The sequence below is a fragment of the Camelina sativa genome, chromosome 3 (assembly GCF_030686135.1).
Source record: "Camelina sativa cultivar CO46 ecotype springtype chromosome 3, ASM3068613v1".
NCBI lineage: Eukaryota > Viridiplantae > Streptophyta > Magnoliopsida > Brassicales > Brassicaceae > Camelina > Camelina sativa.
Window position 1 is genome coordinate 30,656,378 of NC_141882.1, and position 18,245 is coordinate 30,674,622.

General features: G+C 35.8%; 3 protein-coding genes across 4 annotated transcripts in view; all 3 read right to left on the minus strand.

Moving 5' to 3' along the window:
• The window catches only part of LOC104778406 (protein neprosin), a 648,080-nt gene that overhangs the window by 97,949 nt on the left and 531,886 nt on the right, over positions 1 to 18,245 (minus strand). The window lies entirely within an intron of this gene.
• On the minus strand, positions 3,595 to 6,052 carry LOC104778419 (TATA-box-binding protein 2-like). 2 transcript variants are annotated; one of them, XM_010502863.2, is made up of 10 exons: positions 5,731 to 6,052; positions 5,351 to 5,430; positions 5,176 to 5,263; positions 4,905 to 4,976; positions 4,758 to 4,808; positions 4,591 to 4,635; positions 4,354 to 4,446; positions 4,161 to 4,262; positions 3,989 to 4,069; positions 3,595 to 3,896 (listed from the first exon to the last, which is right to left on the minus strand). In XM_010502863.2, the coding sequence occupies exons 2-9, from the start codon at positions 5,425 to 5,427 to the stop codon at positions 3,995 to 3,997; spliced, it is 603 nt and encodes a 200-aa protein (XP_010501165.1). In that variant the 5' UTR covers positions 5,428 to 5,430; positions 5,731 to 6,052; the 3' UTR covers positions 3,595 to 3,896; positions 3,989 to 3,994. The 2 variants fall into 2 exon arrangements, with proteins under 2 accessions (XP_010501165.1, XP_087365134.1); XM_087509008.1 differs by having other exon boundaries at positions 4,905 to 5,009; positions 5,731 to 6,037.
• LOC104778421 (glutathione S-transferase T3-like) lies at positions 8,276 to 9,551 on the minus strand. Its single transcript, XM_087508998.1, has one exon. The coding sequence runs from the start codon at positions 9,416 to 9,418 to the stop codon at positions 8,426 to 8,428; it is 993 nt and encodes a 330-aa protein (XP_087365124.1). The 5' UTR covers positions 9,419 to 9,551; the 3' UTR covers positions 8,276 to 8,425.

The following is an 18,245-nucleotide window of genomic DNA, read 5'->3' on the forward strand; positions in this document are numbered from 1 at the left end:
GTTGTACTTTGAGATGGTTGCTGAAACTTCAAATGAGGAATGTAGCAGTGAGCTTGATATTTACTTATTGGAGAAACCTGTGATAAGAACTCCAGCTGCTTTAGGAATGGACTTTGATATTTTATCTTGGTGGAGGCGTAACAGTTCAAAATTCCCATTCTTATCCGAGGTAGCTAGAGATGTCCTCGCCATTCAAGTTTCATCTGTTGCTTCTGAATCTGCATTCAGCACAAGTGGTCGGATTTTGGACTCTTATCGAAGCTCTATGTCACCACACATGGTTGAAACTTTAGTTTGCACTCAACAATGGCTGAGGAATACTATTTCTGCTGAGAAATTAGCCAGCTTAGTTCAGATGTTTGAGGAATTGTAGTTTCATGAGTCCTTAGATAACTCATTTCTCTTTTATTTAAGTTTTTTTGTGTTACTCTCTTCAAACCAATCAGTAACTGACGATCATTTACATTGTGCAGCTTCACAGAGTGAGGGCCACCCCTCCGCACATCCATAATCGAGTGATGAACACAAGTAACTTGATTTACTACGTTACTTTCAGTTTTATTTACAAGGCATATGTATCATTTTTATTGACATAGTTTCTGGTTTTTATTTGCAACAGGAGACAACGAACTGAAGCAAATAATGATCTTAATTCATAAGGCTTGTCTCTCTTTCTCTCTATATCTTTTGAAAAAACTAATATAACTATTAACTACCTATTTTTTGGCATGGAGTAAAGAATGACAATATACCAAATGCATCCTTGTAAGAGGAAAGGATCATTGGTATTGTGTCAATCCTGGTAATCTCTTCTATCTTTTGGCTCCACACATTATTTTTTGAACAATTGTAAATTGTCTCCTAAAGTCTCTTTACTTGAGACGAGACAAGTAGGAATCCAACTGTAGGATTGCCTTCTGAACTTGTTGTTTTTTGTAAATTGTCTCCAATAGTCCTATGTATGTGACTAGGATTGACTAATGTTGTTGTTTTTTTGTAAGCAAAACTTGTATTCTATGATGCTTAATGTCATGAATCTATATGTTAATGTTGGATCGTTCTGTGTTGTGTGTTTGACTAATGTTGGATTGACTAATGTTGGATCGTTCTATGTTAATGTTGTGTGTTTTGAGTACATGCTTGTATTCTGTGTTGTGTGTTTTGGGCGACATAACCGAACCCACTGAACCGAAATAACCAAGCATGTAACCGACCCGAACCGAACTTGTTTTCGGTTACATTCGGTAGAGTTTTTAATTTCCGAATTAACCGAAAAACCGAACCGAATTAACCGAAGTCGCAGGCCTAGATTTAGTTATCCTAGGTTAGAACCCAAATTACGATGGGCTGAGACAGTACCAGCAGCTCCAGACATTATCAACATGACTTTTACTCCTATTGTTTCTCTGCTCAAAGGTGTGCCTGGTCTACGGCATTTGACTCGTGCCAACTTTAAATGTGAGTTTCTATCAAAAAATTGAACTTAATTATGTTTGAAACAAATAAACATAACAATGCTCTTGTTGTTCTTACTAGATAAGCCTCCTATTGAAGATTTACAATACTTCTTGGATTTCCAAATAGCTCGAGCTTGGGCTCCTGAACAGAGTAACCTCCAACGTATAGGACTTGTGTGTCTTTCTCTTCATTTAAGGATAAGTTACTATTTTTTTTTAAATTATGTTTTGTTAGGAGGATGATGTATTCTTATTTTTAATTATGTTTTAAATATTATTTGTAATTCAGTTTTTTTTTAAATCATGGTTTCTTAATAATAAATCTAGTGTTTTAATTTTTTATATCACTTCACTCCAAAAAAATCATTATTCATAATTTAGAAATATAGATTTAAAATTAATTAAATTATTAATAATAATATTTTTATTAAAATAATATAGTAATTTGTATAAATACATAATTTCTGTATAAAGACGACCATAGTCGTAGTCGCTAAATTTTAGTGAAGTACTGTTGTGCTTTAATGAATCGAATTTGTAATTTCTTAGGAACTAAAACTGATAAAGTATTAAATTGGTTGATTTTGGTTTGATCTCTTTTCAATTTCAGCTTCAATTGGGTGTGGATGAGAGTTGTATACTTATAGTGTCAAAGTAGAGTATCTTATTTTATATTTAAATTATTTGAATTCCTACCGCCAATAAATTGAAACTTAATTTTATAATGAAACACCAAAAAATTGTTTACTTGCTTAGTTTGAAATATGATTTATGACTACGACTAACTTATCCAGAGTAATCTGGTTGCGCAAAACCAATGTAAGCTTTGCCAATTTGACTTCATAAAGCGGAATAAAATATCCAACCAGTGCAAGAGATTTTGTGGATGCTGCATCAAACTGCCAAGAACCCGTGTAATTGAACATCGCGTTTAAAGCATCCTAATGGTATGTTTGTTCCCTTTTACACCTGTTCTCTCATTGAAATATTTTGCCATCTGTCATAAAAAGGTATATCTAATGAATAATAAGAAGCAAGACAATATTTTTTCTACTGAGACACCTAAAGTTCAATACTCATTTTGACCCCCACAGACCAATCTTTACCAGAAAACCAAATAAACCAAGAACTCGATATGGCTACTAACATTGAATTAGACCTACTTATAATATTTATGAGATTTGATTTGATTGGCTTTACTAATAGTCTAATACTGACACTAATTCATTTGGTACATTAGAAAGTGATGAGATTGCAGCCATAAGAACTGGCAAAAAATGTCAATACATACATTCTATGATTATAATCACAAGAAATCACCATTATACCTTTGTGCAATAATACTTTCTAAATGTTCAAAGAGAAACATGAATCCAATATGTATGGTCTACTCAAACCAAACAACTGCATACCTTCTTCAATTGCATAAAGATACCGACTCAAAAGCTCCTGCAGTTAAGAAGACAAACTCAGCCTGACTTCTCACAGAGATAAACTCGTGATCATGTTGATGTTCAGATGCCCTCTTGTCCAACTTCTTGAAAGCAAACAACTGTAAAAGACAACATTTAAGGATAAAAGATTCAGAACCAAAGCAAAGTTTTGTTCTGTGAGTTTTTGAAATCCAGTTTGCGGATTATATATATCCTGCGTTTGATCAGGTAAATGTTCTCTCTTTACACAAGCATATGATTTTCGCCACCGGATTCTGAACGATTTTGTGATTCGTAGATTGTTAATGAAGCGGCAAAGTTCAGATACCGAAGTGGTAACCAATTGGACGAAACTCTTGTTTGACGCAGATATTGGACGCAATTAAAACAACTGTGAATTACTAGCCGTTCTATCTGTTTCTTTGTTATCCCATTTGTCAATGTAACCAATTCTACAAATGTAAAACCCTTTCAACTTTAAATAAGTCCATTAATTTCCACCAGATATTGTCTTTGAGATTCCGCCGTTAACATTTTAGACTCAATTGTATACATAATCCAAGTTTTCGTTCAAGACAAGACTAAAGAAGACATTTTCTTACAGAACTATTTTTTTTTAAGTCCGCTAATATGCATTAAAGATTATTTTATCTATTGAAAGATGAAGATGATGATCCAATCATTCGACAAACTAGAGCTGCAAATTGCTTGAAAGAGTATATTAAAGGAAAAAAGACTTGGTGTCTTATTACAAACTGTTAGTGTAACTCTTTAATGTTGGGTATTGCTCATTGAAACATACAGAACAGGAAACAACATACTTGGAAGACACTTTAAGAACAGAAAAAGAAAGAGATTTCTTGGCATCTCCATTCTGTATTTACAATTTCTGGTTGAATCAAACCATGTTCTTGTCCAAAGAAAATAACCTCCCCAATCGCTTCCCACCACCCGAGATCCCTAGTTCAATCCAAATGTGAGCATGGTTTTTTTGCTTTTGAAGGCTCTGCTTGAATCGAAAGACAATAATTAAACCATTGATTGATTAAGTGGTATGAAACTATGCAAATGGAGATAGAGAAAGTTGGGGACACTTACATACTATTATTGCTGGACTTTCCGGAACTCTGTCAGAACTGGGTAGATATTCTCAAATGCAGTGTAAGTCTCCTCTCTCATCTGATAGTGTAAACTCCGGATTTCATCACAAGACATAAACATTTTCATGGAAAATTTTGTAATCATTTGAGAGAGAAAGCATAATTATTACCTTGGCTCCAGTTATAACAATCTTTCCTGACACAAAAATAAGCAGAACAATCTTTGGTTGTTTCATCCTATATATCAATCCTGGAAATAGCTCAGGCTCATACTGGTATCAATGATGAGAGAGGTACGAATCATCAGACCGATTTAACTCCATCTTACAAGTATATATGATCACAATGCTTGAGTTCACTTACACTTGAGAAAGCACTATGAGAGAATGCAAGACCTTCAAGCCTAATCGGGAATTTGACATCACATGAACCTACAATGTTCTGTATCTTGAAATCCTGCAAAATGTAATCAGCTATGTTATTACTAGACTGTATACATAGTTTGTCCTTCCAATACGAAAGCAAACCAATTGCTGATGGAGACAGAAAAGTATATTACAGTGCATGTTGGATCAGGGACAGAGATAGACATATGAGTACCTTGAACTTTGCAGGAAAGCCAAGCTTCTGAACAATCCGAGCATACTGAACAAAAAAAAGAAACTTCTTTAGTATAACAGAGAAGAAATACCTACTAGAATAATATCAAGTTTCTAACTAAAGCGCTGCTAGAAGAACATCAGACCGCATTGAGAGAAGCTAGTTACCTTTCTTGCAGCCAGCTTTGAAAGATGTTCACTTTTAGCTCCGGTACACACCTAAAATTGGAAAACATAGATGCCCGTTAGAAAAAAAGGACATGGTAGATCAAGGCATGTGAGAAAAAATCAACGCTGTAAGCCTATAAAGCATACCATTTTCCCAGATGCAAAGATCAACGCTGTCGTCTTTGGCTCTCTAATCCTCATAATTACAGCAGCAAAACGCTGGAACACGAATCACTTAAGATTAAACCAAATCTGAGGACATAAACCAAACTAGTATAACTTGCAATATCCAATCAGATTTCACAATCAATAAATAACTATTGGATAAGTGTAAACGTTATTGCATATCATTTACAAACGCAGACCTTCAATCCAGATTTACTAAAATAAAAGTAACACAAAAGAAAAAGAAGCAAACCTTGGGATTGTATTCAGCATTCCTCGCCTGCAAGGCAATGGCTTTAAGATCAAGCTTGCAGTCTAAGTTCACTGTTGAGACAATATTTCTGAAACAAACAAAAGATGTAATCTTGTCATTCACACAGAACCTAAAACGGGGAAATATAGACAAGAGACACAAAAAGAGAACTCACTGAAGAGTTGGAACAATCCCAGAAGGATGCTTAGTAAGGTCAACTGGTTGGCTCCCTTCCATTCCTTGATCAGCCATTCTCTATCATAAGATAAAAGCACACATCAGCTAAATCACATCTTAAACAAGAACATGTCGATCTAAAACCCAACAAGCATCCACGATAAAGATTCTCTTTTTTTCAAGTTTTAAGCATAGACAAAATCAGGGTTTTGATTATAGAACCCTAGAAACGTTGTTACACAATCAAACAAGGAAAAAGCTACGAATCACAACTTGAGAACATGAGATCTCAAATTCGAAACAAAGCGAACTCAAAATTCAAATCAAATCCGAGGAACCGAACCAATTAGGAACAAAGGGTAAGAAGCAAAATCAAACCTTTCGCTAGTTAAAGAATCCGGAATTTCAAAAGAAAAATCTAGGGTTTTCGTAACCCTAATAAAGATTGGAATGAAATTCCCCAAAAAAAATGGCGAAAGGAAGGTGAATAATTCAAAAGAACAAAAAAGGTGAAGGCTTTTTATATAACGATGAAATAAAATTTTAGAGAGGGAAAGAGATTTGTAAATTGGGAGTTTATATAAAGGAGAGAGCTTTTGATTTTCAATATCGCTCTCTGGGGGAAGGGATGAGATTTGTGATCTGAGGGAAGAGAGAGGCTCACAATATCGGGTTTTGGGATCTCGAGGACCTTATGGTCAACATTATTACCATTATATACTTTCCTTAACTACCCTTGGTCTCTCTTGTTGGGTGAGGGTAATTCGGGGAAATCAGCTTGTTGGATCTTAATGTTATTTGTTGGAGTCTTAAGACAAGGTCCACTCTTTGTCTGCCACGTATTCGATATTACACGATGTGTTGTGTTCGTTTTTTTTGGTCTTTATATGTAAAGTACTCTTTAGAGCTTCTCCAACGGTAAGGTTCTTATTGTGAGGTTTTTAAATTTTTTAAGAATAGATTTTGTACTTTATGAAAGTAAGAACTTGTAATTGGGTAATTAAAATTTTGCTCCTCCAATGGTGAAGTTCTTATTGGGGTTCTTAATTTTGAAAAAAAATATTTGTCAAAAATATTATTTATGAAATGAAAATATTTTAAGTAAAACATAATTACTTTGAATGTTTAAATAATTTAAATTGTATAAAAATAAGAAATAATAGCATTTCATAAATTTTTAAACATTAATTTTAAAACTTACAAATTATAAAAGCATAGTAAAAATAGGAATACAAATCATAAATGGGATAATAGATTAGTTGTAATCCTGATTGTAACCTTGATTTGTGTCAAACTTTTGCCATATATGTTCAATCAAATCATCATGCAAGCGTTCATTTGTTCTTTTATCACGAACTTCATTTCGCGTGATCATCATCTCGGTGATGTTTGAAAGCCTCGCAGTAGGAAGTGTGTAGTCCACATGTGAAGTTCGGTTTGATTGTGTTTGTTCGAATTCTGCAACATTAAACTGCGTGTACCCATCACGTTCATCTTCTACTATCATATTGTGTAGTATGATACACACTCTCATTATCTTTCCAACTTTTTCTTTATCATGGATGAGAGCCGGGTTTTTTACTATATGGAATCGAGCTTGCAAGACTCCAAAAGCACGTTCAACATCTTTACGAACAGCTTCTTGATATGTAGCAAATAAGGATGCCTTTGGAGTTTGTGGAAGGGGAATAGATTGGATAAAAGTAGCCCATTTTGGATAAATCCCATCGGTGAGATAGTAGGCCAATTTATAGCGGTGCCCGTTGACAGTATAATTCACCTTAGGAGCACGACCTTGTAAAATATCGTCAAAAACTGGTGAGCGATCAAGAACATTGATGTCGTTTAATGTACCTGGAGGTCCAAAAAACGCGTGCCATATCCAGAGATCTTGTGACGCTACAGCCTCTAAAACGATGGTTGGCTTTCCAGATCCACGCGTATATTGACCTTTCCATGCGGTTGGGCAATTCTTCCACTCCCAATGCATACAGTCGATGCTTCCTATCATCCCGGGAAATCCGCGCATCTCTCCAATATCGAGTAGTCGTTGAAGATCCGCTGGTGTGGGTCTCCTTAGGTACTCATCTCCAAAAAAGTTTATGATTCCTTGAACAAAATTTTCCAAGCATGAAATCGCAGTGGTTTCAGCAAGGCGAATGTATTCATCTTGCGCGTCAGCTGCACTTCCATATGCCATCATACGAATTGCCGATGTACACTTCTATATTGGAGAGAGACCAAACCTTCCAGTAGCATCTCGTCTTTGTTGAAAGAATGACATTTCACTTGAGAGTCGATCAACAATGCGCATGAACAAGGGCTTGTTCATTCTAAAACGACGACGAAATATTCGTGGAGAGTATGTTGCATTTTCACAAAAATAATCATTCCACAAGCGGTTGTGTCCTTCTTCACGATTTCTTTCAACATGTGCTCGCTTTTTCTTTGGCTTCGTTGCTTCTTGATGACCACCATTGTAACTTAAAATATTTTCCATCGCTTGATCGTAAATTTGATCGCATACATTATCAATGCATTCATCAATGGTATCATCTATATGATCATGGGAAGATGATGCCATTTTTAGGAGAGTGTTTGATTTGTAAAAGTGAAAGAAAATATTGAATGTGTTTGATTTGTAAAAGCAAAATGGTTGTGAAATTTGTTGTGCCAAACTATGCCAGTTTTATAGAAAACTTTGTGGTCTACAAACGTTGCAAATCTGTGGTCCATAAACATTGCAATTGTCACGGGGAGAAGAAATAAGAGATTGAAGTATGTGGTATAAGGAGGGAAAAAACAAAACTTGTAAAAAGTAGTGGTGTGTCTAAGTAAATAACAAAAGGAGAACTAGTACAACTCGTTCTCACAGGATAACATAGTTACATATAGCCAAAAAAACAAATAATTCACACTGATCTTGAAGGGTTTGTCACGGGAAACAAACATGCCATTACTCATACAACATAAACATGTCATTACTCATACAAAACATATTCAAAGACATACAAAAGAAACATTCAAATATTACATAAACATGGTGAAATTCAAACTCATAGAACATAAACTCTCAAACTGAATTCCTTGACAACATGTCATTAATAAGCTTGTCTTTTAAAGCAACTTCTGCTTCACTAAGTTGTTCCTTTTTTGTAAGAAGGTTTTCAAGCATGACATGCTTGCTATGCTTCTCTTTTAAAGCAAAATCCTTCTCTTTCAAAGCATAGTCTTGTTGCTTTAGCTCAAGCATCCTCTGAACTTTGCTGACCTGAAACTCTAAGAAAGCCTTCCCTTCTCCCTCAACGGTCGACTCAACATTCTTTTTGGATTTTCCCTTCGACGCCTTAACACCAGGGGGTCGAGTCATACATTCATCGGCTCCATGGTCTTGTGGCATCGAGCTTGAGGACTGTGCAGAACCATCTTGGCATTTTCTTCTTTTTGGGGTTCCAGCGGGTTTAGTAGATGAAGAAGCACACCATTTCTGATCATACCTAAGCTCTCGCCAAGCATGCTCCAAGGTGAACTTCACCTTGTGGTCATTGAAGTAGATTTCATATGCCAGCTTCAGAACATCATCCTCATTTTGTCCACTTGATTTCTGCTTTGTGGCAGCCTCATAGCATCCAACAAACTTGCAAACTATATCATTTATCTTCCCCCACCTCTGCTTACAATGACTTGCTGCTCTATGTGGTCGACCTGCAGCCTTCAGACTTACTGCATAATACTTTGCAATCCGTGACCAAAAGGTTCCACGCTTTTGCTGATTTGAAATTACTGGATCCTTGCTTGTGTTAAGCCATGCACTGATGAGCAGAACATCATCTGCTGGGGTCCATGTAATTCTTGATCTACGCTCGGGTTGTGTCATTTCACCTTGACTTGAAGCACCAGCGTATTGGCTACTAACAATAGGGACTTGTGATGCACCAACCTCAATACTTGGTGAAACATTGTCGTATGGATTGGAGTCCAGACTGTGGGTTTCTCCTTGACTATGTAGGAGATCCATGAAGCCAGGAGAGTTAGTATATGGATTCATGGAACCATATGAATCCATATCGTTTTTTTTTTCTGTGCGTGTTAGAAGTAGAAGGGAAGATATTGCTAAAGGGTCGTGTTAGTAGCAATCAATGTGAGGGTTTGGTTAAAAACGATTTGGTTTGTGTTGGTAGCAATCAATGAGAAAGTAAATTTCCACTTCAACTACAAAGCATTGAACACACCCCATAAACACAACCATTGAACAACCAACGAACAAAACACAATCAATACAAGACTTACTGCTTACCTAATCTGACAAGACCGGTTTAGTTATTTGGTAGTTGGAAGCAGTGAATTAAACAAAATTAAGTAAAAAAGGAAACTAACCTGCTTGAATTCTCTAGTTTTTGCCATTTGTTGACCCGACCAAACTGATCACAAGTCTACCATGGTCTCCCTTACCAAACTAATCACAAGAAACAATATAAAAGAGAGGTTGAGAGAAACGGATCAGTGATCACATTTTTAATGAGTTGAGATATATGAAATATACACCCATAACAAGAACTCATAACAATTCTCGTTCCGTTGTTTGGTTAATTCTACACAAACGGATAAAAAGGGACTTAAACACAAGGATTCATGGAACAATCACAACTAAGTATGAGAGTTAATACTACTAGTATAGTACCTGTATTTGTCAGGGAATTTGCCTTTCTCCATGTAAGTCATGAAGTGATGAGCAAGTCCAGGAGGAATCGGCTCCTCCATCACTATGGACGAATCTGCTGCTAGCTCCGTTTTTGCAGAAGCCTCTAGCTGAATCGATTAAGCTCCTGAAACACAAAGCATCCTTTGTTTTTAGTAAAACTTAGTAACAAGTGATCTGCAAAGCAACAAAAACAACTAATTAAACAGCAAAGATACTTGCTTTCTCGACATTTATAGACGTATAAATGATTACAAGAGGATGATCATAACCAAAACTGAAACAAAAACAGATAAGTTATATCCTAGTTCACTTTTTAAAAGCCACTATTACAATCTATATCAACTACAAATGCAACATACTTCACAGCCTTACCAACACCTCTAAAACCATTTGATTGAATAATTTTGAAGACATAAACGATAGATTTTCAAGCATTCTAAACTTTCAAATCATTCTCGTTAATTCTAACAGTTATATATTGCAACACTTTAAGAGAGTTTTAATAGAATTGTAAAGATATCAATTCCACTAATTTCTGTTTCGTTCTCTCACCACGTTAACAAAAAAAAAAAAAAAAACAACAACATTGTCATCTTTCTTTCATGCGAATAAAGAGAAACAGAGCAATAAAACAGAAAACAGAAGGAGGTAAGAGAATAAAACAGAGACTTTGAGCACATTCTACAAACAGATTACCCTAATTACAATCATGCATGGTGGAGAAGACTCAACGCTTTCCCATATGTCGTTCCGATTAGTTAATCAAAATCTCTGATTTCTGATTGATTAGTCAAAACCTCCGATTAGCGATTGGTTAATCAAAACCTCCGATTGCCAGGTTCTGATTTTGTCAAAAAAAAAGTCTCTTTGTTTTGGGTTGGGAGTATCGCGAGAAAGAGAGAAGAGGAAGAGAAAGGAGAAAAAAAAATTTGTTTTTATATTAAAAACTAAGTGAAAGATATGCTGACACGTATTTGTTAAGAGGCAACTCTTAAGCTTGTTAAATAAGAGGCAACTCTTATCTTTTTTATTAGTTCTGATTTATTTTTAATCACAATCTGTAATAAAAACCTTTGCTAAATCCACCGTTGGAGAAGCTCTTAAGTTACGCCAAAGCACGGACTTTTAGTTATTACAAAACTAGTACTAGACTACAGTCAAATTATTGCATGTTTCATCATCTGGAATTTCCAAAACTTGTAATAACTAAGTCAGTGTCCAGGCCCTCTCTGACGAGTTCGTGGCGATTTACTTCGTGTGACACCAGCTTTTACATTTTCAAATTGTTGTGCTCCGTTTCCTTCCCCTTCATAATTTTTTTTTCAAAAAAAAAGAGAAATAATATACAGATGAGATAAAGAAGAACTGAATATCAGTTTTCTTTAATTGTTTATGAGTGGATATTTTTTTTATGAATTTGATAATTATTGTATGATCAAGATTTTTGATTCAAGAAGACGGTCACACTTACTTGGCAAGGTTCGGCTCATAGCTGTGTTGTACGCTGAGAGTAAGAGAATAACCAAAGTGACTAGGGATATAACCTGACGATATCGATTCATTACTTCTTTATGTTATGGAGTTTGGGCTAATCTGAGGTAATATATGTAATAAGTTGATGCATGCACTACAAAAAAACAGACATATTGTATCATTTAACTAGTATCACAAAACTAAATGATGTTATTTTAAATTACTTTTTAATAATTAATACAAAAATTATAATTTTACATCAGTTACAATAATCGATATTATTATTGAATCATTTCATTATAATTAATGCAAATATAAATCATTTACATCACTTTCAGAATACTGACACAAAATATATAAATTTACTTCACTTAACGATTGATGTATTTATTAATTTATATTAACATCACTTAGAAAAATGATCCAAAATTTACATCATATTAAAAATGATGCTAGTAAAATTATATGTCAAATTATTATATTAACTGAACTAAAAGAAATAAAAAAAGAATAATATGTTACTCTTTAATCTACTAAAACTAAAATTCAAATTAACAACACACAAAAAAAACAATTAAAAAAAACAAAATAACCGAGTAGAGTTGTTATCCCACATTGGCTGTATCAAAAAAAAGTTCTCAATATTGCTCCTATATAATCTCTCACTTAGTCGTACATTCTAATGGGATAACAACTATTTGTGTGGATCCCATAAATATAGTATAAATAATATAGCTAAAATATAAAATGAATATATAAACAAATATGATTTTAATATAAATAATTAAATATTATATTAAAAGAAGAAAAAAATTTCATATAATTTATTATAATATTGATTTCAACATCAATTTTCTGAAATGATATAAATATTTAACATTAATTATGATAAATGATGCAAATATTTTATATCAATTTAGTAAAAATGATGTAAGACTTGCAACAATTTTTAGAAGTGATGTAAATGAACATCAATTCTAATAACTGAAGCAAATATTTATTTCAATTGATGCAAATTATTTGCAACAACAAAATATAAATCATTCAAAAAATAATTTGCATCACTTAAAACTGATGCAAAAATAGAAAATAAATGATGTAATACCGCACTTTTTTTGTAGTGATGCTACAATACTTATATACAAGGAGGTTTGGTGGAAGCGTCAATATATACTGTATTAATATATAGTATTAAAGTTAAGTTCGTTTTATACCGCATCTTGGTCGTAAGTCGTAACTTCGGTTATCATTACACTTGTGAACTCTAGCTTTTAAGAATTCTAACTAATTCACTCGACGCGTAAACAAAAGTTTATCATTAATTTAAGACCAGGAATCGTTATTTCTGTAAGTAAAGTTAAGGAAAAGGTACATTATAAAGTTCAAACGAATCAACTCTATTTTTAAATTTTGGTGATGGATGATCCGCAAGATATTAGCTATGAATTTTAAACTATGTTCTTACAGCTTGGATTTCTAAACCGTTTAATGATAAAAGATGTTGGCAAACAACAAAATAGTGGTGATGAATTTTGCAAAAAATAATAATTTCTTACCACTATTTATGTTTTTTGGCCATTAACTTATACCAATATTTAATCTTAACAAATTAAACTGAAGCTACTTACAGAATTCTGCAAAAGATTGATCCAAACAATAGCAACACACAAACTGAAATAAATTCTTTCCAAAGATGTAATATATATTTTTTTTTTTGCATGAAATGTAAATTTTAGCTTATAACTTTTAGCTTCTTTTAGCTAATAACTTTGTCGAATCATTTGGTCATAAAACTCAAAGAAATAGCTTCGTTAGTGTGTGGCAAACCAGACCTCCGTGCAATTATCATAGCCTCCATCTCCTTGCTCTCTTATGGAACATTTAACCAAGATAATCCTCTTATGTTGCTCAGGTAACATGTTTAAATTTCGAATTCGTTGATACATGCTATTGTGGGTCGACGAGAACACGTACGATATCAAGAAGCCGCTTCTATTATATATCGCCGTTGTTCTCCAATCTCCGATCATCCTCTTCTTCTTCTTATTAATTCTGCGAGGTTTAATAAATACATATGTATAGTTTCTTAAAGTTACACACCTTAAGTCTTCATATCGGACAAGATAGTTCGGGGAAATCTTAACATTAATTAGATAATCTAATGTATACATCATACTGTGGATGTGCGTGTTTTATTTATTTTAAATTTAGCAACGCTGAGTTTTTGTTGTTTTCAACAACTCAGACACATGTTTTCGGGTTTAAATTGGGATTTTTGCCATAACGATATAAGCGATACAAACTAGTACGATATAAATTTTGGTATACATATCCACATTAGTTTTGAAAGAAAAGAACATGCATGAGTAAAACTACAAATAGAGAGGGAAAAAGAAAATAATAAGCTGTTTCATGAATCGCTGCAATGTATTGATGAATTGTGATAAAAATCATAAATGTTATCAATATTGGTTTCATGAAGGTCTCAAGGTCCATGCCCTTTCCCACGTTGCGATATACTTCCTGTAACACCAGCTTTTATATTTCCAAATTGTAATGCTCCATTCCCTGGAGATTCATTTTTTTTTCTTTCTTCTTGATTCTTTTTGTTTCTTTTGGTTAAGACTAATGTTATGTAAGAAGAGGTTGCGTAACTACTAACTTGTGTTATTAAGTTTGATGCAACACTACTTACTTATATAGAAAAAGAGAGTTGGTGAAGCGTTAACATAGTACTATAAAAATTTAAGTTCATTAATATCGCATCTTGTTTATTTTCACACATGTGAACTCTTTGTTTGTTTTTTTTTTTTCTTTTTTTTTGTCAAAAAAACTCTTTGATTTCTCTGGACGCATTTTACACATGTGAACCTTAGTCATGGGAAAGCTTTGTGCTTGGACAATTTTATTCAGATCCTCCCTCTCAAGGTACCCTCCACAGCATTGTAAATGGAATCTGGAGCCTGATACACAGAGTTTTAAACCTTATTTTCCTACTGCAAATGCACAGCAAAGAAGTAGTACTTAGGGGTCGAATCCCACGAAGACCAAGTTTTACTCTATGGTTCTATTGGTTCAATTTCAAGCTAAGACAATTCAAAGTTGGTTTTTGGTAACAATTAAGCGATTAAAAACGGTATAAAAAGGCAATAAACAAAACACTAGATCAGGGGTGATTCTCGGGAATTTCAGAGATAGCAACTAAACAACTATTCAGGGCATAGATTAAGTACCAGTCTAGAACTCAAACATAAATATAAACTGATCCACTGTCGTGGCATCAATAACTCTATCTGATCGATTCTGTGCGGAAACGCGGAGCACGTGCTCAGACATCCGGAGCACATGCTCGGCGGTCCATAAACCCTAAACTGTCGTTTGAGCCCAGAATCGCAGACAAGCATTAAAGAACAGGAATGATAAGTTCACAAATCACCTACACATCAACTTTCGCAGGTCTAGGATAATTTGCCCACTAATGTCTTTTCTAGCAACCTATTACACTTTTGATGAATAGATAAACCTAGAATCATAGATTGGGTGATCAAATCAACCTAAGCATTAAGTCTAACAATAGTGAAGACAATCAATTATATAAAGCCATATTTGTGTTCTGTTGCTAACCCATGAAACCCCTTTGAAACCCCCTAATCTAGCAAAGAAAACTACTCAGACATAGAGAATTGAATAGCCAACATAGATGAGAAATTCAATAGCATCAAAATAAAAAGGGTTCAGAGATTGCTTCACAAAGTAGCCGCTCTTCTCCTCTCCCTCTCACAAAAACGTCGCTCCAAAACCAAAAGAAAAGAGTATATTTTCTCTCCTAAAAACCCTAGGTTAAATAGCATACAAGTAGAGAAAAATAAGGAAAGAATCCAAATCAAATCTCCCTATTAAAAATTGATCTCCTCCCTCTTTCTCTCACAAAGGATCGCCTAAAATAAGGGGAATTAGGCAGAGAATCGGCGCCTAGATGCTTGCCACGTGTCGTCATGAATCCGTAGAGTTGGGAGCATGTGCTCGGAAATCGAGAGCATGTGCTCCTGGGTCTAAAATCAGCTTTTCTGCTCCAATTCAACTCCTTTCTGCTTCGATTGCTCTTGCTGTTCCAATCCTTGCTTTTAGCTTCCTAGCCTCGTATTATAACCTGAAAAGGACTCAAACAACTACAAAACTATCAAATAAACGGGGTCAAAGTGAGTCAAAACCGTAACATATCAACTCTCCCGGACTTAGATCTTTGTTTGTCCTCAAACAAACTCAAACCAAGCGCCAAGAGAGCCAAGGTGGGAACTCGCAAAAATCTCAGAAACCGTGAGTAGACCATGACCTGCAGACCACATGTGTTAGAACAAGCTATACCAAAAACTTCTCCAGAAAACATCTCCAAAACCAGAACCATAATTGGCAATCAAACCCAGAAAAAGATCACTTTCCAGACAAAGGCTCTTTACATTCAATTAAAATTGGCGTGAGCTTCTCATTAAGGGCATTAAGCTAGTGAAATCGAGGCTTGGTAGATAAAAGGCTGTTTTAATGGTGGAGCTATAGAGTGTTTAGGGGTTACCATTACTTCGAAAGAGATGCAGGATATCGCACAAAATGGTAAGGGAGAGTGGACTCATTGATGTCCACAACCTCTAATCGCTCTCCTCTTCTTATCTTCTCAAACTCAGCCTTTCTTTTCTCCTCAGGTTACAACGCATGCTCGGGGGTGTGTAACACTAGCTCTGGTCCCTTTCCATCATCCTTAAACGTTTTTTTTTTTTTTTTTTTTTTTTTTTTTGATGAGAAATTGAAGGATGATGGGGGATCTTCTTCTGATATTGCCCCTGGAGCATGCGGACCGTATCCTAGGCTCTCTCTCTGCTCAAAACAACTCGCGGACTCGGATGTATATAATTTCGGAGCAGGTGCTCGCTGGGTTGGAGCACGTGCTCTGTCCGTCCGGCTTTTTCCTCTTTGGTTCTCCAGCAAGAGCGAGTTAGAGATTGTGTCAGTCCTGCTCTCCCTGACCGTTTTGCACATAGCTGCACAGAATGAGAAAACAAAAATACAAGTGCAAGTGGTTTGAAAGGAGGTTAGGCTCGGGGTGGGTACTAACTTAAAATGAGCTAGCTATTCAGGATCAGCAAGATTGGCAAAATGAATAAGAAGTCCTGAATATGTGACATGTTCCCTATCCTAATGCCCAAAACGAGAAGAATTTAAATTCGGTTAGGTTCCAATAAGGTAGAGTTTAAGTCTTTCCGGTGAAACCTTAATGGGATGAAGCTTTTCTGGCCAGGAGAAGGGTCCGAATGTGAAGAGGTATTAGCTCGTCTCTGTACTGTTCTGCAACAATGGTCACTAGGAAACGGTCAAACTCACAAATGGTTAAAAACATCACAGATTTCGGTCCTAATTCCCACAAGTTTTGGTTCGACTCACATGACAAACTGACTCAATAAAAAGAAAAATAAAGAAAACAAAGGTCATAGGTCTAGGTCTCCCCCGGACTTACTTCACACCGTCTCCGGTGTGAAAATAAGCCAAAGAGAGACCTAGACAAGAAGAGAAATAAAGATAACAACAAAAATGAAAAGAAAACAAGGCGGATAGGACAATGATGGTGTGGGTAACCGTGATCAGGCGTCAGAATTTTCTGGGCTCTCGCTCTCCGAACGGGCAAGGCGGCGCCTCCGACGTGGTGGATAAAAGCAATCTAGTCTCAAAAATCACTGAAATCGGTCTGGGCCTGGTGGGCATGGGCCTGAAATTCATTAAACTTACCTGGCCCAATCGCTCTTCTCTTTTTCTTCTTTTGTTTTTAGTTTGCCGAGCATGTGCATCGGGTTGCTCGCGTCCTGCGAGCATGTGCTCCGCATCTTTTTTTCTTTTTTTCTCAGTTTGCCGAGCATGTGCATCGGGTTGCTCGCGTCCTGCGAGCATGTGCTCCGCATCTTTTTTTCTTTTTTTCTCAGTTTGCCGAGCATGTGCATCGGGTTGCTCGCGTCCTGCGAGCATGTGCTCCGCATCTTCTTCCAACATTCCTTCTGCCTTTGTCAAGGCAACCTCCAATGGGTCGAGAGTGAGAACTTCATCGGTAACCTCATGTGCAACCTCTGAACCATCATCAACCACAAAAGTCTGACCATCTATCATAGGTTTCTTGAGCAGCTTATTCATCTCAAACCTTGCAATCATATCCCCCAGCTGGAGATCGATCGCTCCCCCTTGCACATCTATAATCGCACCAGCTGTGCATAAGAATGATCTACCTAAGATCAGGGGGTCATGTGGTTTTTCTTCAAGTTCCAGAACCACAAAGTCTGCTGGTATAAGCGTGTCCCCTATCTGGACATGTAAATCCTCCAACACTCATATGGGGCGCTTGGTGGATCTATCCGCGAATACTAACGAAATCCGTGTAGACTTGAACTTCGTGTATCCCAGCCTTTTAGCCACTGAATATGGCATAAGGTTCACACTGGAACCCAGATCACAGAGGGAGTTTGCAAAAATTGTTTTACCGATTCTCACGGATAAGACAAATCGCCCTGGATCATCTCTCTTCTTTAGCACTTTGTTTTGCAGCACAGCACTGCACTCTCTTGAAACCATCATCACGTTCTCTTCCTCTGACACTCTCCCAGAAACTAACCCTTTCACATATCTCTTCAAAGCAGGTATCATCTGAACAGCATCAGCTAGGGGTAGTTTTACCGTCAATTCT

Excerpts from the sequence above, each read along its gene's own strand:
- LOC104778419 (XM_010502863.2), bottom strand. The coding sequence starts at position 5,427 with ATGGCTGATCAAGGAATGGAAGGGAGCCAACCAGTTGACCTTACTAAG. Across the intron at positions 4,977-5,175 it reads ATGCTGAATACAATCCCAAG|CGTTTTGCTGCTGTAATTAT; the intron begins GTTTGCTTCTTT and ends TTCGTGTTCCAG. Across the intron at positions 4,263-4,353 it reads CTCATAGTGCTTTCTCAAGT|TATGAGCCTGAGCTATTTCC; the intron begins GTAAGTGAACTC and ends CATTGATACCAG.
- LOC104778421 (XM_087508998.1), bottom strand. The coding sequence starts at position 9,418 with ATGGATTCATATGGTTCCATGAATCCATATACTAACTCTCCTGGCTTC.